This window comes from Staurois parvus, unplaced genomic scaffold, assembly GCF_062004578.1.
Source record: "Staurois parvus isolate SC_StPar_1 unplaced genomic scaffold, SC_StPar_1.0 ptg001186l, whole genome shotgun sequence".
NCBI lineage: Eukaryota > Metazoa > Chordata > Amphibia > Anura > Ranidae > Staurois > Staurois parvus.
In genome coordinates this window covers 1-26,099 of record NW_028318982.1, presented here as the reverse complement: position 1 = coordinate 26,099, position 26,099 = coordinate 1, and the positions used below count along the sequence as shown (strand labels likewise).

General features: G+C 44.8%; 1 protein-coding gene across 1 annotated transcript in view; it reads left to right on the top strand.

Annotated features, from left to right (window-relative positions):
- The window catches only part of LOC149438509 (protein hinderin-like), a gene marked incomplete at its 3' end in the record, with an annotated part of 179,485 nt that extends 153,853 nt beyond the window's left edge, over window positions 1-25,632 (top strand). The window contains exon 6 of the mRNA XM_089659772.1: window positions 25,478-25,632. Coding sequence (XP_089515898.1) covers window positions 25,478-25,632 — 155 coding nt within the window. The remainder of the gene's footprint in view (window positions 1-25,477) is intronic.
- Window positions 25,633-26,099: the final 467 nt, after the last annotated feature.

Sequence of the window (26,099 nt, the reverse complement as noted above, 5' to 3'; positions counted from 1 at the left end):
TAAAACCGCTTTTGACCTAAAGGGACGCTTTTTGGACGCCATGGACGTTTCTCAGTTTCCGGGCAGAAAGAACAGTAAAAATGCAGACAGGGCGCCGGAAAAAGCACTCGGGACAAAATGTATGTGAAATGGTTTGATACAGGAATGTTATACTATGTGATTTTAGTGAATTTAGTGAATGTCACTTTTTGTCATTTTCAAATTTCCCACCAGTTCCGTCCCCCGCACTTCCCGACGCTTGCAGGGGACGGAACCCAGATGACAAATGCCGGCATCTGCCGGATTACATTGCCGGGGACACTGCAGGAGGGACATCGCGGGAGCGCAGGACAAGGTAAGTGATCGAGGGATCGCGGAGCAACACTGCAGTGTATTCCCGAGTGTAGCTCGGGGTTACCGCTTGTGGTGCTAAAACTTTACCCCGAGCTACACTCGGGAATACCGCCAGGGAGGCTACAGAGATTTTCAGGGATCTTTTAACAGTGGATAGATTAGGAGATAGCCGGACAGATTGAGGTAGGGAGTTCCATAGGATGGGGGAAGTCCTGGAGGCAAGCATGGGAGGAGGTGACATGGGAACTAGAGAGCAGAAGGTCTTGGGAGGATCGAAGAGAGCAGTTTGGTTGATATTTTGAGACCAGGTTGGTGATGTAGCTGGGGGCAGAGTTGTGGATGGCGTTGTAAGTTGTTTTTATTGAATTTTATTCATAGAATTTCTCAGGACAGGTCCACTTGTTTCTTGTGTAGCTGCAATGTCTATTCCCGCTAATGAACGCCATGAAAAGGCTGCAGCTGAAGTGCGGTGAAGATCAGGCTTTGCGCTCAGCTTTGTTCATCTCTATCCCGGTCTATTTTGAGCCGGCGTTCACAATCCAGGCAGGTGTAGAGATGCAGACTATCCCCTGTGATGTATTGCTGTCACACATCAAGCTGGAAGACTTGTAGAAAGGGAAGACATTACAGCCATGCGATGTAATAAGGGAGAGCCAGCGGGGTGCTCAATTGTACAGGGGGGGGGGGGGGGGAGTACTGTATAAATAGCAGACATTAAGGACGGAAATGTCATTCAATAAATCACAGACTTAAAAAGCTATTTGCACTTCCAGGGAGTTTTAATGTGGCTGAAACCAGAGGTGCAGAAGCGTTCCTTTAACTGTTTGGAGCCGGGTTTATGGGTTACGCTTCTGTTTTCTGAATGTTGACCGTCCCCCATAAACTCATAATTAAAATTCTGTATTTTAGAAGAGGAGAACCTTAAACATAAAGTCCATAGTGCAGAGAAAGCCTTATTAAAGCCAACCTGCCTTGATAAACAGTATATTGCATTGGTATAGTCTCCAGCATGGTGGATTTATCAAAGTCCTTCTTTTTAAGTATGTTTTCAGCCTATGGAGCTGGAGTGCTCAACCTGTGGCCCTGTGGAGCCCTCTGATGTGGCCCTCGACCTCAAACCTGGAAAAGCACATACCCAGGGTCGGAAACCTGTTGACCGTGATCAGAGCTTGCCATCCCAGAGCCATCGGAGTGCATCCAACCATTTCCACTCCACAAGGAGGAAGCAGGAAAGGAGCAGTGTATGCAGTGAGGGAGCAGTGTATGCAGTGAGGGAGCAGTGTATGCAGTGAGGGAGCAGTGTGTGCAGTGAGGGAGCAGTGTGTGCAGTGAGGGAGCAGTGTGTGCAGTGTGTGCAGTGAGGGAGCAGTGTGTGCAGTGAGGGAGCAGTGTGTGCAGTGAGGGAGCAGTGTGTGCAGTGAGGGAGCAGTGTGTGCAGTGAGGGAGCAGTGTGTGCAGTGAGGGAGCAGTGTGTGCAGTGAGGGAGCAGTGTGTGCAGTGAGGGAGCAGTGTGTACAGCGAGGGAGCAGTGTGTACAGCGAGGGAGCAGTGTGTACAGCGAGGGAGCAGTGTGTACAGCGAGGAAGCAGTGTATGCAGTGTATTCAGTGAGGTAGCAGTGTGTTCAGCGAGGGAGCAGTGTATGCAGCGAGGGAGCAGTGTATGCAGCGAGGGAGCAGTGTATGCAGCGAGGGAGCAGTGTATTCAGCGAGGGAGCAGTGTATTCAGCGAGGGAGCAGTGTGTGCAGCGAGGGAGCAGTGTGTTCAGCGAGGGAGCAGTGTGTTCAGCGAGGGAGCAGTGTGTTCAGCGAGGGAGCAGTGTGTTCAGCGAGGGAGCAGTGTGTGCAGCGAGGGAGCAGTGTGTGCAGCGAGGGAGCAGTGTGTTCAGCGAGGGAGCAGTGTGTTCAGCGAGGGAGCAGTGTGTGCAGCGAGGGAGCAGTGTGTGCAGCGAGGGAGCAGTGTGTGCAGCGAGGGAGCAGTGTGTGCAGCGAGGGAGCAGTGTATACACTCGGGCTTCCTCATTGGCTGCCCCTATATGTCACTGCCGGTTTTTAAATGTAATTACCAGCTTTGTTTTTCTTCACTATCGCTCCAAGAAGGAGCTGTCATTCTCCCCACCGCTAAAGGAAATAAAGGGGTGGGGGCACCAGTGACATTACGCGGTGACCCGGCCACTTCGTTTTCTTTAGCATGAATGGTCCTCCAAACGGCTTGAGTTTTCCTAGTTTGGCTGATGCTCCGTAGGGTTTGCAGCTCCCTAGGCTTGCATCCATCTTCAGAACACTAAACAACAAAAGGCAAGAATGAAGCACTGGCCTAGTGCATTACCAATGCCACAATTTAAAATAAAAGTAGTCACATTCATACTCACACATGCCAATGAAATGTTTTATTTTAGCGACCAAAGTTGCTGTAACGTAAACTAAGAATGAATCTGGACGATTCAAACTATGGGGCTGATGAAAAAATGCAGGGTTACCTTCAGTGAGAACAGTCTGTAGATACATAGTTACATAGTTAGTCTGGCTGAAAAAAAGACACAAGTTCAGAAAATAAAAAAAAAGAAAAGTTATAATCCTACACTCACAGTTGATCCAGAGGAAGCAAAAAAACCCCGCAAAGCACGATGCAATTTGCTCCTGCGGGGAAAAAATTCCTTCCTGATCCCCCAAGAGGCAATCGGATATTCCCTGAATCAACTTTACCTATAAATGTTATATCCAGTTATATTCTAAGTATCTAAGAAAGAATCCAGGACTTTCCTACAGCAATCCACTGAGCTGGCCACAACCAACTCTTGAGGGAGTCTATTCCACATTTTCACAGCTCTTACTGTGAAGAAACCTTTCCGTGTTTGGAGATTGAATTTACTTTCCTCCAGACGTAAAGAGCGCCCCTTGTCCTCTGTGATGACCTCAGGGAGAATAACTACACCGAGTTCACTATATAAACCACTAATGTATTTATACATGGAGATCATATCCCCCCTTATGTATTGTACATGGAGATCATATCCCCCCTTATGTATTATACATGGAGATCATATCCCCCCTTATGTATTATACATGGAGATCATATCCCCCTTATGTATTATACATGGTGATCATATCCCCCTTATGTATTATACATGGAGATCATATCCCCCCTTATGTATTATACATGGAGATCATATCCCCCCCTTATGTATTATACATGGAGATCATATCCCCCTTATGTATTATACATGGAGATCATATCCCCCCCTTATGTATTATACATGGAGATCATATCCCCCCCTTATGTATTATACATGGAGATCATATCCCCCCTTATGTATTATACATGGAGATCATATCCCCCCTTATGTATTATACATGGAGATCATATCCCCCTTATGTATTATACATGGAGATCATATCCCCCTTATGTATTATACATGGAGATCATATCCCCCCTTATGTATTATACATGGAGATTATATCCCCCTTATGTATTATACATGGAGATCATATCCCCCTTATGTATTATACATGGAGATCATATCCCCCTTATGTATTATACATGGAGATCATATCCCCCTTATGTATTATACATGGAGATCATATCCCCCCTTATGTATTATACATGGAGATCATATCCCCCCCTTATGTATTATACATGGAGATCATATCCCCCCCTTATGTATTATACATGGAGATCATATCCCCCCTTATGTATTATACATGGAGATCATATCCCCCCCTTATGTATTATACATGGAGATCATATCCCCCCCTTATGTATTATACATGGAGATCATATGCCCCCTTATGTATTATACATGGAGATCATATCCCCCCTTATGTATTATACATGGAGATCATATCCCCCTTATGTATTATACATGGAGATCATATCCCCCCCTTATGTATTATACATGGAGATCATATCCCCCCCTTATGTATTATACATGGAGATCATATCCCCCTTATGTATTATACATGGTGATCATATCCCCCTTATGTATTATACATGGTGATCATATCCCCCCTTATGTATTATACATGGTGATCATATCCCCCTTATGTATTATACATGGAGATCATATCCCCCCTTATGTATTATACATGGAGATCATATCCCCCCCTTATGTATTATACATGGAGATCATATCCCCCCCTTATGTATTATACATGGAGATCATATCCCCCTTATGTATTATACATGGAGATCATATCCCCCCCCCCCCTTATGTTTTATACATGGTGATCATATCCCCCCCCCTTATGTTTTATACATGGTGATCATACCCCCCCTTATGTTTTATACATGGTGATCATACCCCCCTTATGTATTATACATGGAGATCATATCCCCCCTTATGTATTATACATGGAGATCATATCACCCCTTATGTATTATACATGGAGATCATATCCCCCTTATGTATTATACATGGAGATCATATCCCCCCTTATGTATTATACATGGAGATCACATCCCCCCTTATGTATTATACATGGAGATCATATCCCCCCTTATGTATTATACATGGAGATCATATCCCCCCCCCCCTTATGTATTATACATGGAGATCATATCCCCCTTATGTATTATACATGGAGATCATATCCCCCCTTATGTATTATACATGGAGATCATATCCCTCCTGGTGTATTATACATGGTGATCATATCCCTCCTTATGTATTATACATGGAGATCATATCCCCCTTATGTATTATACATGGAGATCATATCCCCCCTTATGTATTATACATGGAGATCATATCCCCCCCTTATGTATTATACATGGAGATCATATCCCCCTTATGTATTATACATGGAGATCATATCCCCCCCTTATGTATTATACATGGAGATCATATCCCCCCCTTATGTCTTATACATGGAGATCATATCCCCCCCTTATGTATTATACATGGAGATCATATCCCCCCCTTATGTATTATACATGGAGATCATATCCCCCCCTTATGTCTTATACATGGAGATCATATCCCCCCCTTATGTATTATACATGGAGATCATATCCCCCCCTTATGTCTTATACATGGAGATCATATCCCCCCTTATGTATTATACATGGAGATCATATCCCCCCTTATGTATTATACATGGAGATCATATCCCCCCTTATGTATTATACATGGAGATCATATCCCCCCTTATGTATTATACATGGAGATCATATCCCCCCTTATGTAATATACATGGAGATCATATCCCCCTTATGTATTATACATGGAGATCATATCCCCCCTTATGTATTATACATGGAGATCATATCCCCCCTTATGTATTATACATGGAGATCATATCCCCCCCTTATGTATTATACATGGAGATCATATCCCCCTTATGTATTATACATGGAGATCATATCCCCCTTATGTATTATACATGGAGATCATATCCCCCCCTTATGTATTATACATGGAGATCATATCCCCCCCTTATGTATTATACATGGAGATCATATCCCCCCTTATGTATTATACATGGAGATCATATCCCCCCCTTATGTCTTATACATGGAGATCATATCCCCCTTATGTATTATACATGGAGATCATATCCCCCCTTATGTATTATACATGGAGATCATATCCCCCCCTTATGTATTATACATGGAGATCATATCCCCCCCTTATGTCTTATACATGGAGATCATATCCCCCTTATGTCTTATACATGGAGATCATATCCCCCCTTATGTATTATGCATGGTGATCATATCCCCCTTATGTATTATACATGGAGATCATATCCCCCCCTTATGTATTATACATGGTGATCATATCCCCCCTTATGTATTATACATGGAGATCATATCCCCCCCTTATGTATTATACATGGAGATCATATCCCCCTTATGTATTATACATGGAGATCATATCCCCCCTTATGTATTATACATGGAGATCATATCCCCCCTTATGTATTATACATGGAGATCATATCCCCCTTATGTATTATACATGGAGATCATATCCCCCCTTATGTATTATACATGGTGATCATATCCCCCTTATGTATTATACATAGTGATCATATCCCCCCTTATGTATTATACATGGAGATCATATCCCCCCTTATGTATTATACATGGAGATCATATCCCCCTTATGTATTATACATGGAGATCATATCCCCCCTTATGTATTATACATGGAGATCATATCCCACCTTAATCTCCTCTTCTCAAGAGAGAATAAATTCAGTTCCTCTAATCTTTCCTCATAGCTGAGCTCCTCCATGCCTCTGATCAGTTTAGTTGCCCTTCTCTGTACTTTCTCCAGTTCCCCAATGTTCTTTTTGTGAATTGGTGCCCAAAACTGATACAGAGGATAGAAGTGCAAATCAAGACTTTTTCTGTAGAAGACCAATTTGGCCTTGCACCTTTTTGGTTTTTCTTCCTGAGCCTCCAGATTGGTCCTTTAGGAGCTCATTCAGACCTGTACATTGTGTGATGCAGTAATGTGTTGTAGACCCCCTGTTATCATGATGCATAATCTGCAGTATAGTGTGTAGCATTGCCATTCGTTTAGCATGGCACCCCATGTACAACCACAGTATTGGACAATGCACCTGTAGTGCTCCATGGTGGCGCACGAAGTAAAAACAATTTGTAAGTTCTGATCATTCAAGATATCTGAAGAGCCTGTGCTGTTAAGGAAGGGGTTGGATACAAATGGAGAAACAGAAAAAGGGCGCACCGACCTAGTGCATTATCGTTTAAAATAATTTATTGAAGAAACAAAATAGGTATCATACTCACAATGGACATATTAACACAGGCATGTCAAACTGAACAAGATGTATGATCCAAACAACATCTGAGTCCATACGATGGAACCCTGGATGACCAGCTGGCTAACGCGTTTCGAGGACACCACCTCTTCCTCAGAGCTTTTACGGGGTTAACTGATCTTGCAACCCATAGTGATCTGCGGGATCAGCTTCAGCAGTTTGCAGCCTGGAAGGGGTTAACTGTGGCAGCTCTGCGCTAAAGTCGGAGATCGGCTTCTTCGGCCTGAAACCGGCACATGCGCAGTTGCTTCAGGGGATACACATCTTCACGGGTCGGGATACTCATTTTACCGCTACGCCGGGGGCAGCTGTCACTGTGCCGGGAATCCAGGATCACCCCAATAACTGGCCGGGACCTTCACAGAGCCCAGAAGCTCTGCTGGCATCCTGCTCTTGCACCCCCTGTGATGGTGCGGCCTGCACCCCCCTAGGGACACCACTGAATGTGTGCAAACAAAACCCAGTTTGTAAACTCTTAGGACCATTCAGTTGTTTTGTAGGTTGGCTGGTAAGTGTGCTGGGAAATCTTTTGTTTGTGATTTGCATTGCCTTTTCATGTGCACCTTGCTCTAAAGGCCAGTTATAGGTTGGGGTGGATGCCATTTTTATTGATCGGAAGGACCTGGAAGACGATGGGGGTAACAAGCGAGTGGTGCAGAGGTGACACCACCGACGTAGGGCACTTTGCTGGGTAATTGGTCCATATTGATGAACAATGTGCATGTACAACTACAGTATTGGACAATGCACCTGTAGTGCTCCATTGTGGTTCACGAAGTAAAAAAAAAGTTGGAAGTCCTGATCATTCAAGACATCTGAAGAGCCTGTGCTGTTAGGGAAGGGTGGGCTCCCTCCAGGCACTCCGGCCCTTACCCTATCCATTGTTATATGTTCTCCTACTATGGAGGATCTGAAAATCATAGAGTTAGGACCGCAGTATATACAGAGGTCCCTTGTCATGGACACTGCGGCTTACACATATATTTGTAATTGTGTGCAGAAGCATCCCTAGGGGTGGTGTCACCCCTCCAGCGAGGAAGGAGTGGTGCCGGTGTAGTGGTAAAATGAATATCACAACCCGTGAAGATATGTATCCCCTGAAGCAACTGTGCATGTGCCGGTTTCAGGCCCCCACCCCCCTAGGGACGCCACTGAATGTGTGCAAACAAAAGCCAGTTTAAGTGTTAGGACCATTCAGTTGTTTTGTAGGTTGGCTGGTAAGTGTGCTGGGAAATCTTTTGTTTGTGATTTGCATTGCCTTTCCATGTGCACCTTGCTGTAAAGGCCAGTTATAGGTTGGGGTGGGTGCCATTTTTTTTTTCTTCATCTGAAGACCATTGACCTGGAAGAAGATGGGAGTAACAAGCGAGTGGTGCAGAGGTGACACCACTAACGTAGGGCACCTTGACGGATAATTGTGCCATAATGTGCACAACACCTTTGCATACTTGACATCATGGTAGGAGCTCCCGGGGAGACTGAAATCATTTTAGTTCCGCTTTGATTCATTGCCAACCCATTCAAAATTAATGGGGGGGGGGGGGGGGCCCTGACTGAGTGCCATCATGTATGTGCCTTCGGTGCATAGGAGGAATGGTCCCTTAATGTGATGGGTAGCTTTACTATAAAGACTTGGTAGGTGTAATGGGGAGGAGTTATGGGACGGGGGTGACTTGCTTTTCACTTCAGCTGCCTATGTCCGGGTATACGGTTGGTTTTGGCGTGGGGATATACACACTGATGACCACAGTCTCTGCAGAGGTTGTTCTGAAGTTTACAAAGTCTCTCCGGTTTTTATCTCGCTTCTCTGCGTATAGATGTAAACGTCTTTCAAGCGCAAAATAATCCTTGTTAGGGGTGCAGGGTGATCTGTCCTAATATTGGGGTGGGGGTTTTGGACTGTTTGATGTCATGTGGTTGCATCCAATTGTTCTATTGTGTGTCTTGCTTGGGAGCAAACTATTTTGAGATGTACGTGTTTATGTGTATTGGCTTGGTGGGGGTGTCTCCAGCAGCCCTCCCTCCTGATGGGACTGTCTGTTGGTGTGTCTCTTGTTACTAAATGTAGATTGCCCCGCCCTGTGTCATTATACAGGGAGGGGGGTTGTTCCCTTGAGCGTATATATCTTGTATCTGTGTTAAAATAAACTGGTCTACTTTCTGGATTACTTCAAGACTGGTGTCGTCTAGTCTTGTTTGGTCGGCTGTGGTGTCTGTGGTCAGTGTTCAGACAGGGAAGCGGTTTTCTAACAGAAATACCCAAGCGCACTCTGGGGTCGGTTCCGTTACACGGAGGTCCCATGTTGTGTATTTAGTTCTGCTTTGATTCATTGCCAACCCATTCAAAATTAATGGGGGGGGGGGGGGGCCTGACTCAGGGTGCTATCATGTATGTGCCTTCAGTGCATAGGAGGAATGGTCCCTTAATGTTAACTTTACTGTAAAGACTGGGGAGGAGTTATAGGACGGGGATGACTTGCTTTTCTCTTCAGCTGCCTTTGTCCGGGTATTCGGTTGGTTTTGGCGTGGGGATATACACACTGATGACCACAGTCTCTGCAGAGGTTGTTCTGAAGTTTACGAAGTCTCTCCGGTTTTTATCTCGCTTCTCTGCGTATAGATGTAAATGTCTTTCAAGCGCAAAATAATCCTTGTTAGGGGTACAGGGTGATCTGTCCTAATGGGGTTGGGGGTTGTGGATTGTTTGATGTCATGTGGTTGCATCCAATTGTTCTATTGTGTGTCTTGCTTGGGAGCAAACTATTATGACATGCATGTGTTTATGCGTATTGGCTTGGTAGGGGTGTCTCCAGCAGCTCTCCCTCCTGATGGGACTGTCTGTTGGTGTGTCTCTTGTTACTAAATGTAGATTGCCCCGCCCTATATCATACAGGGAGGGGTGTTGTTCCCTTGAGCGTATACATCTTGTATCTGTGTTAAAATAAACTGGTCTACTTTCTGGATTACTTCAAGACTGGTGTCGTCTAGTCTTGTTTGGTCGGCTGTGGTGTGTGGTCGGTGTTCGGACAGGGAAGCGGTATTCTATCAGAAATACCCAAGCACAGACTGGGGTCGGTTCCGTTACACAGAGGTCCCATGTTGTGCATTTAGATTCATTGCCAACCCATTCAAAATTAATGGGGGGGGGGCCTGACTCAGGGTGCTATCATGTATGTGCATTCAGTGCATAGGAGGAATGGTCCCTTAATGTTAAGGGATTGCTTTCCTGTAAAGACTTGGTAGGTGTAATGGGGAGGAGTTATAGGACGGCGACGCCTTGCGTTTCACTTCAGCTGCCTATGTCCGGGTATACGGTTGGTTTTGGCGTGGGGATATACACACGGATGACCACAGTCTCTGCAGAGGTTGTTCTGAAGTTTACAAAGTCTCTCCGGTTTTTATCACACTTCTCTGCGTTTAGATGTAAACGTCTTTCAAGCGCAAAATAATTCTGGCAACGTTTGCCCGCCGCTTCATCTTGTAGGACATTAAAGTAAACTGCATGACAAAAGAGACGGGCGCATGACAGATTTCAGGTAATTCAGCTAAATTCAGCACTGAAGGATGGATTGTGCTGTCATCAATGTACACACGTCTACTCAGGCTTGGCTTTTCTCTCTTGGTCCCATTTGTTATTGTGATGTATTCTCCAGGAGGCCTCGTAAAACATGTCAGCCCGGGTAAAAATTGTTTGACGCACAGCCGTGTCAGCCTGCCACTGTCCGGTGCCGCTGCTGCATGTGGCTCTTTGTTCAGCAGATACAGAGCGATCTTTTCAGTTTCCGGTTAAAGGGTAACCCGTGAGGGTGAACATAGACGGGGGATAGATAGACTGTCCGTAGTCCACCTGCCGATAGTACAGAGTTCTAGAAGTCACTCTGCACATGCTCAGTTTAGTGTTTATGACGAGAGTGTTTTTTTTTTTTTTCCTTTTTGAGGGTGCATTTGATCAGCACAGGGCCAAACAGCGCTGTCCAGACAGAGGGTCGGGGGTTATATAGCCTCATAGGACAGTCAGAAGAGAATGAAAACTCTGCCTACAAGATTAACCAGTGCTAGGCTGAACACTGATAGAAGTCACAAGACTGCTATATACTGCTTATGAGAAAAGGTATTTAGCAGTTTATATTTACTATAATATTTGCATTTCCATGTACTGTGGGAGACCAGATATAATGAATGCAGGGTCCAGGGAGACCGGATGTAGTGAATGCGGGGTCCGGGGAGAGCGGATACAGTGAATGCGGGGTCCGGGGAGAGCGGATACAGTGAATGCGGGGTCCGGGGAGAGCGGATACAGTGAATGCGGGGTCCGGGGAGAGCGGATACAGTGAATGCGGGGTCCGGGGAGAGCGGATACAGTGAATGCGGGGTCCGGGGAGAGCGGATACAGTGAATGCGGGGTCCGGGGAGAGCGGATACAGTGAATGCGGGGTCCGGGGAGAGCGGATACAGTGAATGCGGGGTCCGGGGAGAGCGGATACAGTGAATGCGGGGTCCGGGGAGAGCGGATACAGCGAATGCGGGGTCCGGGGAGAGCGGATACAGTGAATGCGGGGTCCGGGGAGAGCGGATACAGTGAATGCGGGGTCCGGGGAGAGCGGATACAGTGAATGCGGGGTCCGGGGAGAGCGGATACAGTGAATGCGGGGTCCGGGGAGAGCGGATACAGTGAAAGCGGGGTCCGGTGTTTAGTAACACTTTAAAGTCCAAGTGAAACCTCAGTATTTGCTACTGTATTGCAGTCAGGCTGAAAATACATTAATATGCTGCACTTCATTTTTCTTCTTGATGTAAAACGTTCTTCATCAAGGGTTTAAATACCCACATTTGAGGATCTAATGTGCTCTAGCACATGGCCCAGGTCTCCAATGATCCCACGTGGACCACCCTGCACATTGCTGTAATCATCTGGGCTGCTCATGGAGCATGAGAAATGTTGATTGGAGCAGAATTCAGGGTGAGGGTTGGATTGCTGCAGACACAGGCCAATGGTCCAACACTCCCTCTACACACTGCTCCAATCAACATTACTCGTGCTCCATGAGCAGCAGCATTGATGGCAGACACGTGCAGTAGAGAAAGGTGTCGGACCATTGGGGACCAAGGCTTCTGCTTTGTGAAGAGCAGCGGTCTGACCTTCAGCATGCTGCTAATTCTTGCTGCAATATGAAGAAGAAAAAAAACCTAGAATAACCTATTAATTGCCATACAGGCAGCCTAACTGTATTACAGTAATAAATTCCGATTCTTCAGCCTTAAAGACAAAAGCCCCAGAGCTGTTATTCTGCCTCCAGCTTCATTCCAAAGTGAGTCATGAATGGGGCACAATGCAGAATGGGGGATCAAACTCTGCAGACCTCGCTGGCTTCATTCCTTTACTAGATGCCAGGATCACAGTGACCGCTCCATGCTTGCACTTTTGAAAGTGAGTACACTAGCAATGGACGCTCACTGACCTGGAATAAGCACGCAGCTAGTAAAGTAAAAAAAAAAAAAAGTCCACTCTTGTCATCACAAGTGACCCCAGTGGAAGATTTCCTGTCTCGGCAAAAACTCAAAATTTCCAATATATTTAGTTAGTTTTTTTTTTTTTAATTTAAATCTTTTATTTTTTCAAACTTTTTTTCTTTCTCATTAAAAAAACACAGCAAAGTATCATTTAAATCCAAAATATAAACATTCCCATAAGTTTTGCAATCCAGCCTCCCGACTACCCCCATCTCGCCCAAACCCCCTTACAATTTATGTCATATCCCTGAAGCCTGGAGTTGTATGCTGAGGTTTGACAGATGACCCCCAGAAGTCCTGCTGTCCAGATCCAGATGACCAGGAGTTGGTCTTAATTACTCAAATGTGCATTTTTTTTCCGTTCTTTGGTTAGTGCAATATACATCTATTTATTATCACAGGAATCACGGATTTGCACCTATAAGGCGGTTGCTGTGTGGACTCATTTATTCAGTTTATTTATCACCTTGAGCACTTTATACGTCATAAAAGGACGTTATTATCACTTTACTGTATCATTTGGCGCTTTATAGCGTCTCACAGTGCCGGATACTTGATATTATATACACTTTTGGTGTTCATTTACCCTTATTGTACTTAGCGCTGCATATTGTACTATTTTATTGACTAGAAGGATTGTGAGGTTTGCCTTTTATGCTCGCTGCTTACATTACTTTTTACCTTGCGCTCATTTTATTATGTTTATTATCCCCTTACAATTTACGCCGGTCCATATAGCTTTTAACTTCTCTTTCCTGCTTTCCATACTATACCAGTGATCTTTCTCCTCAATTCTTCGTTTTCCCTTTTTTTTTTCACTATTCTTTCTTTCCTTCCGACCTTTCTTTTCCCTTCTCCTAATCCTGCTACTGCCTTACCACTGGTTCACATATATGCGGCCGTGCGCACTACATTTTGAGCGGGCAGGAGAGCCCATGTCAGGGCTCCGGGTGTGACCAGAGATGTGTGGACTGACACAGGGAAACGCAGGCTTCAGATATGGTATAAACAATATGATTTATTAAGACTAACAATACAAAACGCAGTGCAAAACTAAACATAAACACAGTGCAAACAAACCAAACCACCTACAGATAACAATACATACAATGCAAGAGTCGTCAGGCAGGCCAGGTCAGTAGCAAACGGAGTACCAGGAACAGGCGGGAGAGTGGTCGGGGTCACAAGCTGGGTTCAGTAACTCACGGGCAGCGCGGTGCAGAGGGTCAGGCAGAGAATGGTCAGGGTCACAAGCCAGGGATCAAACAGGAGAAGTCCTCAGAGGTCAGGATCAGGCAGGGTCGACAACAAGTCAGGCAGAAACAGGAACAGGAATGCAGGTTACAAGATACAGGGGCCCATGGAAAAATACACACCAAGGCCCTGACTGTGAGTCTGGCCATTCCTTAAATACAACCCCTGCAATCAGCTTCAGGTGTTTGGCTGACTGCAGGGGTGAGTCTCTGATTGCTGAGAGCACCCGCTGGCCAGCCCTGGTACTGCAGCCCACAAGGCAGGTGAGTTCCACCATTATTGGCAAGTCCATTCCTGACAGCCCATTTATTTGAATGGACGCCAGTGCCCCGGGACACGCAGGGATGAAGTCCATGCGCTTCTTCTGAAAACGCAGCCCATGTGGGAACCTCGGTAATATATTGGCGCTGGAGAGGTGGGGTTAAATATTACAGTCCCATAGGTAGTAGGGAGGTATTCAGCTATTAAAATAGATAAAGTCTCTCCGCAGCACACCTCAAAACTAGTCAACTTGTATATAGCAGCTGGTGGAGCAGAATATCCCTGTTTTCAGTATATTACTTTGATGGGATGTTTATGTAGTTGTTGTTTAATATCAAATATTCATTAAAAGTGAGCCGCTTAATATAAATCAGATCAGTGTGGTGATGCTTGGGGCAGCCATATTTGCTCAGTACAGCCTTTGCTCCCTGGTTTTGCCTTGCTGACCCTCTTATGTCAGCTGCAAGTATACCCTTCAGCACGGGTGTCAAACTGGTGGCCCTCCAGCTGTTGCCAAACTACAAGTCCCATGAGGCATTGCAGGATTGACAGATACAAGCATGACTCCCTAAGGCAGGGGCATGATGGGACTTGTAGTTTCCCAACAGCTGGAGGTCCGCCATTTGGGCACCCCTGCCCTACAGGGTCTGTCCAATTGAAAGCCATAAATTGTTTAGTCTGCAATGGTATGCAACTCCTAGGCTGCCCAGGTTTTAGGTCACATGAGGGAGCTGCGATGTATTTATTTTTTGTTAAAATAATGTGAATTGATAATGTTGAGATGCCCTATAGATTCATGTGAAGTGAGAACTTTATTAACAACAGCAGCCTAGTGAGAGAAATAATCCAGATTGGATCATTATTTCTGATTCTTCTAGAGTACCCTGCCGTGGGGAAAGAGGCAAGATTTTACTCAAGCATGTTCACAAAGATGGGCCATATTGCAGATAGCCATGTATTATATGCAGGATGTCTTTCTAAGGGGTAGTGGGACATGTTCAAACACAACATCACCCAAGGGCCGAACATAAGATTCAGTAAATAGTCCTTATCAGAGCCAGCAGACAAACAGGATATATGGTCAAAGACTATATGGGCATGATACAAGAGATGGTCAGAGACTGTGGACATGAGGCAAAAGAGGTTATGGAACGTGGACATATAGATTTACATAGGTGGTAATGACACCAGTGCCTCCAGTGATCCAAGAGATGGTCAGGGACTGTGGACATGATGCAAGGGATGGTCGGAGAGTGCGGACATGATGCAAGATATGGTCAGAGGCTGCGGACATGATGCCGCTGATATGATGCCAGGGATGGCCATAGACCTCGGACATGATGCAAGGGATGGTCAGTGACCTCAGACATGATGCAAGGGATGGTCAGTGACCTCAGACATGATGCAAGGGATGGTCAGTGACCTCAGACATGATGCAAGGGATGGTCAGTGACCTCGGACGTGAATCAAGGGATGGTCAGTGACCTCGGACATGATGCAAGGGATGATCAGAGACCTCGGACATGATGCAAGGGATGATCAGAGACCTCGGACATGATGCAAGGGATGATCAGAGACCTCGGACATGATGCAAGGGATGATCAGAGACCTCGGACATGATGCAAGGGATGATCAGAGACCTCGGACATGATGCAAGGGATGATCGGAGACCTCGGACATGATGAAAGGGATGATCGGAGACCTCAGACATGATGAAAGGGATGATCGGAGACCTCGGACATGATGCAAGGGATGGTCGGTGACCTCGGACATGATGCAAAGGATGGTCGGTGACCTCGGACATGATGCAAGGGATGGTCGGTGACCTCGGACATGATGCAAGGGATGGTCGGTGACCTCGGACATGATGCAAGGGATGGTCGGTGACCTCGGACATGATGCAAGGGATGGTCGGTGACCTCGGACATGATGCAAGGGATGGTCGGTGACCTCGGACATGATGCAAGGGATGGTCGGTGACCTCGGACATGATGCAAGGGATGGTCGGTGACCTCGGACATGATGCAAGGGATGGTCGGTGACCTCGGACATGATGCAAGGGATGCTCAGAGACGGTGGACATGATGCAAGGGATGGTCGGTGACCTCAGACATGATGCAAGGGATGGTCGGTGACCTCAGACATGATGCAAGGGATGGTCGGTGACCTCGGACATGATGCAAGGGATGCTCAGAGACGGTGGACATGATGCAAGGGATTCTCAGAGACGGTGGACATGATGCAAGGGATTCTCAGAGACGGTGGACATGATGCAAGGGATTCTCAGAGACGGTGGACATGATGCAAGGGATTCTCAGAGACGGTGGACATGATGCAAGGGATGCTTAGAGACCTCAGACTTGCTGCAAGGGATGGTCAGATACGGTAGACATGATACAAGGGATGGTCTGAGTGTGAATAGAGACTGGGGACATTTTGCACAAGGCTGCTAGAAATCACTACTGTAACAGGGCAATAGGAAAACAGATTAGTGTCTTCAGGAGCCCAGAGGGCTGCACAGCAAGTGCCAAAGAAGCACATGTTGGGCACCAGGATCTCAGAGGTTGACCTAATGGATCTGCCATTTGTCCCTTCCTAGGCATTAAAGCCCAATTCCAGCTTCCAAAATGTCCCCCACCCCCACACCCAAATTTTAGTAAATTAAATTCTTACCTTTATTTCTTATTGAGTCCATTCCATGCAGTCACGTGATGGTCCCTGTCGGTTTAGTGTGCAGCAGCTGTCGGGTTAGTGTGAGTGGGCCCTTGAAGTGATTGTAAACCCCTGCATATACCCAGTGAAGTGACTGGCATCAAGTAATGTGCAGAGATTAAACCAGTCCTACGTAAGTTGTACCTGTTTAACTGCTGTTCTACCGCATCTACAGCCTTTTAAAACAGATAAAAGGCTATTTCTCAGCTCCAGCAGGTGGGTATCTGACATCACACACTGCACAGAACAAAGAAGAGGGCTGAGTGTAATCTGAGACCTAAGTGGAGAGAGAGAACACACCCTCTTCTACACAGTCGCATAGGGAAACATGCACAACTGAAGATGTCAGTCGCCTCCTGTGTGTTTGGAGGAGGGGGGGAGAGACCATCCCCTGGGATTCTGTGGAGTTGGGATAACCTGTCAGAAGTGACTAATGCAGAGAGAAGAGACCGAAATCTCACGGGGTACTTTGGATTGAGGCTATACAGACTATATAGAGGGCTATGCTTTGTTCATTTTTTTATCTCAATAGGTTTACGACCACTTTTCCCCACGCAGCCTTTTCCTGCTGTGTTGTTCCGTGACCGCTCTTTTCCATCATTGGCCACAGATGCCACACTTTGCCCAACCATTCTGCAAGCTCCTGTTACAAAAAAAGATGATTCATGACATCCAAGTTTGAAGCCAGCAAGCTACAGTTGCAAGAAAAAGTATGTGAACCCCTTTGGGATTACGTGGAGTTTCACATGAATTGGGCATAAAATGTGCTCTGAACGTCATCTAAGTCACAACAATAGAAGAACACAGTCTGCTGAACATAATACTACACAAACATTAGATGTTGCTATGGTTTAATTGCACATAACATGTAAACATTCACAGTGCAGGGAGGAAAAAGTATGTGAGGCCCTAGCTTAATGACTTCTCCCAGAGCTAATTGGAGCCAGGAGTGAGCCAACCTTGACTCCAATCAGTGTGATGATATTGGATGTGTTGCTGACAGCTGTCCTGCCCTTAAAAAACACACACCTGTTTTGGGTTTACTGGTTTCAAGAAGCACTGTCTGATGTGAACCATGCCTCGCAGAAAAGAGCTCTCAGAAGACCTACGATCAAGAATTGATGACTTGCATGAAGCTGGAAAGGGTTACAAAAGTATCTCCAAAAGCCTTGATGTTCATGTGTCCACGGTAAGACAGACTGTCTACAAATGGAGAAAGTTTAGCACTGTTGCTACTCTCCCTAGGCGTGGTCGTCCTGTAGAAATGACTGCAAGAGCACAGCGCAGAATGCTGCATGAGGTAAAGAAGAATCCCAGAGTGTCAGCTAAAGACCTACAGAAATCTCTGGCACATGCTAACATTTTTGTTGACACATCTACAATAAGGAAAACATTAAACAAGAATGGAGTACATGGGAGGACACCACGGAGGAAGCCATTGCTGTCCAAAAAGAATATTGCAGCACGTTGAAGTTTGCAAAAGAGCACCTGGATGTTCCACAGCACTACTGGCAAAATATACTGTGGACAGATGAAACCAAGATTGAGTTGTTTGGGAAGAACACACAACACTATGTGTGGAGAAACAAAGGCACAGCACACCAACATCAAAACCTCATCCCCACTGTGAAACATGGCGGAGGGAGCATCATGGTTTGGGGCTGCTTTGCTGCCTCGGCCTGGACGGATTGTTGTCATTGATGGGAAAATGAATTCCAGAGTTTATCAAGACATTTTGCAGGAAAACGTACGACCATCTGTCTGCCAACTGAAGCACCGTAGAGGATGGGTGATGCAACAGGACAATGACCCAAAGCATACAAGTAATTCAACAAAACAATGGCTGCAACAGCACAGAATACGCCTTCTGGAGTGGCCCAGTCAGAGTCCTGACCTCAGCCCGATTGAAATGCTGTGGCATGACCTTAAGAGAGCGATTCACACCAGACATCCCAAGAATATTGCTACACTGAAACAGTTTTGTGAAGAGGAGTGGTCCAAAATGACTCCAGATCGTTGTGCAGGTCTGATCTCCAACTACAGGAAACGTTTGGTTGAGGTTATGGCTGCCAAAGGAGGGTCAACCAGTCAAAGGTTTACATACTTTTTCCTCCCTGCACTGTGAATGTTTACATGTTATGTGCAATTAAACCATGGCAACATCTAATGTTTGTGTAGTATTATGTTCAGCAGACTGTGTTCTTCTATTGTTGTGACTTAGATGACGTTCAGAGCACATTTTATGCCCAATTCATGCAAAACTCCACGTAATCCCAAGGGGTTCACATACTTTTTCTTGCAGCTGTATATGTTAGTGATCATCAGCAGTAAGATGATGTAGACGCGAAAAAGCCTAGTCTGCCAGTTTGTAGCACAGATCATGCAACCTTGAATACGTAAGCGTTCTTATCCAGTTTTGATGTGGTAAGAGATGGAAATTGCGTCTGTAGTGAAACAAGACAACCAATATGGCGAGTTGGGCTCAGAAGAGCTTAAAAATCCTCTCCTGGCTCTCGAAGCGAATAAATGCATTTTATAATTTACAAGAAGTTGTCATCGAATGTTTTTTTATTGCGATCGTGTTGAGTCTCTGGATGACCTGTCAGCCACCTGGACTTGCGGCTTCAGAGATTTAGACAAGCTACACATTTCCTGAGCTTGCCGTAGGTCCCCCCCCCCCCACCCTCCATCACCCGCTATACCCAGCGTAGCATCATTTACTGATGAACAATCGCCGCTCAAGTTTTTATTTCAGGCAACTTTCACTTTCAAGTGGATTGAACTGTCTCCGAATGGACGTTTGCTTTTATTGTCTGCGAGAAGTGGCTGCTCCTTCATAAAGAAGCGTTTTAATGCAGTTGCACCGTGCCCCAGCCTAAAGATTTGTAAATAAGACCCCATTAGAAGCCCCGTGACTGCGCCTACCATTGCTCCCAGCGGCCTTTTGTAATGTCCATTAAAGCCTTTCCCCGAACGTCGGCTCTCATTTTCCAGGACCATTTAGCCAAAGCGCGCGATTATTTAGAAAGTTAATTCATGCATGCGAAAATGTAGCTTAAGTAATGCGAGGGGTGGAAGGTAAAGCTCCGAGGAGAACGCAGTCCTTTCTGTTGTTTAATGATCAGCCATAATTAACTTGCAAATTTGAAATAATTAGAACAAATTAAAGGTATTTAACTTCCCATCCCTGAAGAAAAATTCAAATTGCACCAAACTCTGCTCTAAATTATTCACAACGTGGAGGTGTTTGCCGCGGTGCTGTGTGTGTTTTTTATGGCTGTTTTGAATAATAGGAGCAATCTGTGTTCTGTTTTGTTTTTTCTTTTTTTCTTTTCTTTACCTTTTCAGCGGTGTGCCTGTTCTCTTTAGATAGCGGATTAATGCCGTGTGTAGGGATGTGCAGCCCTATGAAGAACAGGGGACATTTCCAAAAAAATTGTTAAAGAAGAAATTAAAGAGATTATATATATATTATTATTATTATTATTATACAGGATTTATATATTATTATTATACAGGATTTATATATTATTATTATTATACAGGATTTATATATTATTATTATTATACAGGATTTATATATTATTATTATTATACAGGATTTATATATTATTATACAGGATTTATATATTATTATTATTATACAGGATTTATATATTATTATTATACAAGATTTATATATTATTATTATACAAGATTTATGGCGCCAACAGTTTGCTCAGCGCATTACAATATAACGGGAGACAATACAGCAACAATACAGTTCAATACAAGAGGGAAAGGAGGGCCCTGCTCCTTGGAGCATATATACATATATATACACACACACACACAATGAAGGAAATGCGTATTTGATCCCCGGCTGATGTTGAATGTTTGCCAACTCACAAAGAAATGATCGGTCTAGCAATCGAATGTTCGGTGTATTGTAACACTGAGAGACAGAATAGCAACAAAAAATTCAGCAGAAATGCATCTAACAAATGATGACTGATCTGCATGTTCATGAGGGAAATAAGGATTTGATCCGCTATCATTCAGCAGGATTTCTGGCTCCCAGGTGTCTCTCATACAGGTAACAAGCTGAGATTAGAAGCAGTCTCTTAAAGGGAGTGCTGCTAATCTTTGTGTTACCTGTATAAAAGACACCTGTCCACAGGAACAATCAAACCATCAGATTCCAAACTCTCCACCATGGCAAAGACCAAAGAGCTGTCCAAGGATGTCGGGGACAAGATTGTAGACCTACCAAGGCTGGACTGGGCTACCAAACTATGGCCAAGCAGCTTGGTGAGAAGGTGACAACAGTTGGTGCAATCATTCACAAATGGAAGTAACACAAAACAAGTGTCAGTCTCCCTAGGTCTGGTGCACCATGCAAGATCTCACCTCGTGGAGTGTCAATGATCATGAGAACAGTGAGGAATCATCCCAGAACTACACGTGAGGATCTTGTCAATGATCTCCAGGCAGCTGGGACCACAGTCGCCAAGAAAACAATTGGTAACACACTACGCCGACAAGGACTGAAATCCTGCAGTGCCCGCAAGGTCCCTCTGCTCAAGAAAGCACATGTCCAGGCCCGTCTGAAGTTTGCCACTGAACATCTGAATGATGCAGAGGAGGACTGGTGGGAAGTGTTGTAGTCAGATGAGACCAAAATCCAGCTCTTTGGCATCAACTCAACTCACCGTGTTTGAAGGAGGAGGAATGCTGCCTATGACCCCAAGAACACCATCCCAAATGTGAAACATGGTGGTGGAAACATTCTGCTTTGGGGGTGTTTTTCTGCTAAGGGGACAGGACAACTGCACCGCATCAAAGGGACGATGGACGGGGCAATGTACCCTCAAATCTTGGGTGAGAACCTTCTTCCCTCAGCCAGGGCATTGAAAATGGGTGGTGGATGGGTGTTCCAGCATGACAATGACCCAAAACACACGGGCAAGGCAGGTGGCTCAAGAAGAAGCACATTAAGGTCCTGGAGTGGCCTAGCCAGTCTCCAGACCTTAATCCGATTGAACATCTGTAGAGGGAGCTGAAAGTTCGAGTTGCCAAACGTCAGCCACCAAACCTTAACCGCTTGCCGCCCTGCCACTGTATATATACGTGTGCAGGGCGGCAGTGGAGCGCAGAAGTACGTTTTAAAACGGGCTCCGCACTCCCGACACTTTCGCGGGTAGGGGGCGCGCGCTCCCGCGGGTGACACGATTCGATCCAGGAGGGATCAATCATTAGATTTCAGCCAGTGATTTCTGGCTGAAATCAGATGATCGGTCCCTGTCCTATCCTGTCCTTTGTTGACATTTACACAGGGCAGGATATGATGTCATTCTTCTCTGCCTGGACACATTCCGTTCCAGACAGAGACGAAGAAACAGAAAAGTGAGTACAAAGCACTACACTGACAGTTAGAACACACCTAGGACACATTTAACCCCCTGATCGCCCCCCCAGTTAACCCCTTCACTGCCCTGTCACCAGTGTCACTGATCAGTGAACCGATTTTTACTGATCACTGTATCAGTGTCGCTGGCGACTTCCGATAGTGTTTGTGCCCCTCCCAGATAGCGCCAGATTGCCCGCTAATACACCAATAATCCCGTCTAACCCCTTGATCGCCCCCCCCCCCCCCCCCCCGAGTATAAATATAGAAAATACTGTTTTTTTCAAACTTTTCGTGGTGTTTCGTTTATAGCGCAAAAAATAAAAAGCGCACAGGTGATAAAATGCCACCAAAAGAAAGCTCTATTTGTGTGAAAAAAAGGACGTAAATTTCGTTTGGGTACAGCATTGCATGACCGCGCAATTATCATTTGAATTAGTGCAGCGCCAAACAGCAAAAAAAGGCATAAATTACAGTATCTATTCCATAGTTTGTAGATTCTATAACGTTCACACAAAGCAATCAATTTACACTTATTGGGATTTTTTTTTACCAAAAACATGGAGCAGAATACATTTTGGCTTAAATTATGACTAACTTTGAGTTTACGATATATTTTTTATAGCTGAAAGTAGAAAATATTGATGTTTTTCAAAATTTTCGCGTTTTTTTTGTTTATAGCGCAAAAAATAAAAAGCGCACAGGTGATAAAATACCACAAAAGAAAGCTCTATTTGTGTGAAAAAAAAGGACGTAAATTTCATTTGGGTACAGCATTGCATGACCGCGCAATTATCATTTGAATTAGTGCAGCGTCAAACAGCAAAAAAAGGCCTGGTCATTAAGGGGGGTAAATCCTCTGGAGCTCAAGTGGTTAATGACTTGGAGAGGATCTGCCAAGAGGAGTGGGCCAAAATCCCTCCTGAGATGTGTGCGAACCTGGGGGCCAACTCCAGGAAACGTCTGACCTCTGTGATTGCCAACAAGGGATTTGCCACCAAGTACTAAGTCATGTTTTGTGAAGGGGATCAAATCCTTATTTCCCTCATGAACATGCAGATCAGTCATCATTTGTTAGACGCATTTCTGCTGAATTTGTTGTTGTATTCTGTCTCAGTGTTACAATACACCGAACATTCCATTTTTAGACTGATATATATATATATACAGTGGGGATCGAAAGTTTGGGCACCCCAGCTAAAAATTTGTATTAATGTGCATAAAGAAGCCAAGGAAAGATGGAAAAATCTCCAAAAGGCATCAAATTACAGATTAGACATTCTTATAATATGTCAACAAAAGTTAGATTTTATTTCCATCATTTACACTTTCAAAATAACAGAAAACAAAAAAATGGCGTCTGCAAAAGTTTGGGCACCCTGCAGAATTTATAGCATGCACTGCCCCCTTTGCAAAGCTGAGACCTGCCAGTGTCATGGATTGTTCTCAATCATCGTCTGGGAAGACCAGGTGATGTCAATCTCAAAGGTTTTAAATGCCCAGACTCATCTGACCTTGCCCCAACAATCAGCACCATGGGTTCTTCTAAGCAGTTGTCTAGAAAACTGAAACTGAAAATAGTTGACGCTCACAAAGCTGGAGAAGGCTATAAGAAGATAGCAAAGCGTTTTCAGATGTCAATATCCTCTGTTCGGAATGTAATTAAGAAATGGCAGTCATCAGGAACAGTGGAAGTTAAAGCAAGATCTGGAAGACCAAGAAAAATATCAGACAGAACAGCTCGCAGGATGGTGAGAAAAACAATTCAAAACCCACGTTTGACTGCACGATCCCTCCAGAAAGATCTGGCAGACACTGGAGTTGTGGTACACTATTCCACTATAAAGAGATACTTGTACAAATATGGTCTTCATGGAAGAGTCATCAGAAGAAAACCTCTTCTACGTCCTCACCACAAAAATCATCGTTTGAACTTTGCAAATGAACAAATAGACAAGCCTGATGCATTTTGGAAACAAGTTCTGTGGACCGATGAGGTTAAAATTGAACTTTTTGGCCGGAATGAGCAAAGGTACGTTTGGAGAAGAAGGGGCACAGAATTTAATGAAAAGAACCTCTGTCCAACTGTTAAGCATGGGGTTGGATCAATCATGCTTTGGGGTTGTGTTGCAGCCAGTGGCACAGGGAACATCTCACGAGTAGAAGGAAAAATGGATTCAATAAAATTTCAGCAAATTTTGGATGGTAACTTGATGCCATCTGTGAAAAAGCTGAAGTTAAAGAGAGGATGGCTTCTACAAATGGATAATGATCCTAAACACACCTCAAAATCCACGGGGGATTACATCAAGAGGTGTAAACTGAAGGTTTTGCCATGGCCTTCACAATCTCCTGACCTCAACATCATTGAAAATCTATGGATAGACCTTAAAAGAGCAGTGCGTGACAGACAGCCCAGAAATCTCAAAGAACTGGAAGACTTTTGTAAGGAAGAATGGGCAAAGATACCTCAAACAAGAATTGAAAGACTCTTGGCTGGCTACAAAAAGCGTTTACAAGCTGTGATACTTGTCAAAGGGGGCAGTACAAGATATTAACTCTGCAGGGTGCCCAAACTTTTGCAGACGCCATTTTTTTGTTTTCTGTTATTTTGAAAGTGTAAATGATGGAAATAAAATCTAACTTTTGTTGACATATTATAAGAATGTCTAATCTGTAATTTGATGCCTTTTGGAGATTTTTCCATCTTTCCTTGGCTTCTTTATGCACATTAATACACATTTTTAGCTGGGGTGCCCAAACTTTCGATCCCCACTGTATAAGTATGTAGGTATGTGTGAGATTTTATGTATATATATATATATATGTGTGTGTGTTTTTGTTTTTTTTGTTTTTTTTTTTTGGGGGGGGGGGGGGGGGGCGCCTTATGTATTTGGCATGAGTCCTGAGCAGTCCACACACTATTACAGAATGATTCACTTTTCGGTTGGAATCTATTAAAGGTACACTCCAGTCATAATTGTCAGCTGGTAGTGAGATTGTGGCATTCTGTACACAGTGGTGGGAGTTTCCAGTTCTTCTCATTGTCAGCTCAGTGGGCAGTAGAGGGAAGACGTGGGCACGTATGGTGGTGAGAGGCTGGGTTCATATGCAACTGCAGCACAATTAGAACGTTCATGCAATTTTACTTGTCACCTGGAGCTGAGACTTCGATTCACTCCTATTTGTAAGGTGACTGCACTGTACTAATTGTGTCTTGTTTCTTTCAGCCCTGTGAGGCCGTTGTCAGTAGGGCTTCCGACCCCTCCATCTAGTAAAAACAGCAAGAAAGCCCGCAGCCCCAACGGAACAAACTCGGGGAAGAAAGCAGCGACACTCAACGGCAACAAGTCGCTGGTCCCGCCAGAGAGCGGTGTTTGTAAAGGTGAGAGAGAGCTTGTTTCATGGACAGAAAATCCATCTGCTCTTTCTTGTGTGTTCAGCATTCAGAATATTTATTTTTATTTATTTATTTCAGGTACTTATATAGCGCCGTCTATTTACGCAGCGCCTTACATATATATTGTACATTCACATCAGTCCCTAACCCTCAAGGGGCGTACAATCTAAGGCCCCTAACCCTCAAGGGGCGTACAATCTAAGGCCCCTAACCCTCAAGGAGCGTACAATCTAAGGCCCCTAACCCTCAAGGAGCGTACAATCTAAGGCCCCTAACCTCAAGGAGCGTACAATCTAAGGCCCTAACCCTCAAGGAGCGTACAATCTAAGGCCCCTAACCCTCAAGGAGCGTACAATCTAAGGCCCCTAACCCTCAAGGAGTGTACAATCTAAGGCCCCTAACCCTCAAGGAGCGTACAATCTAAGGCCCCTAACCCTCAAGGAGCGTACAAT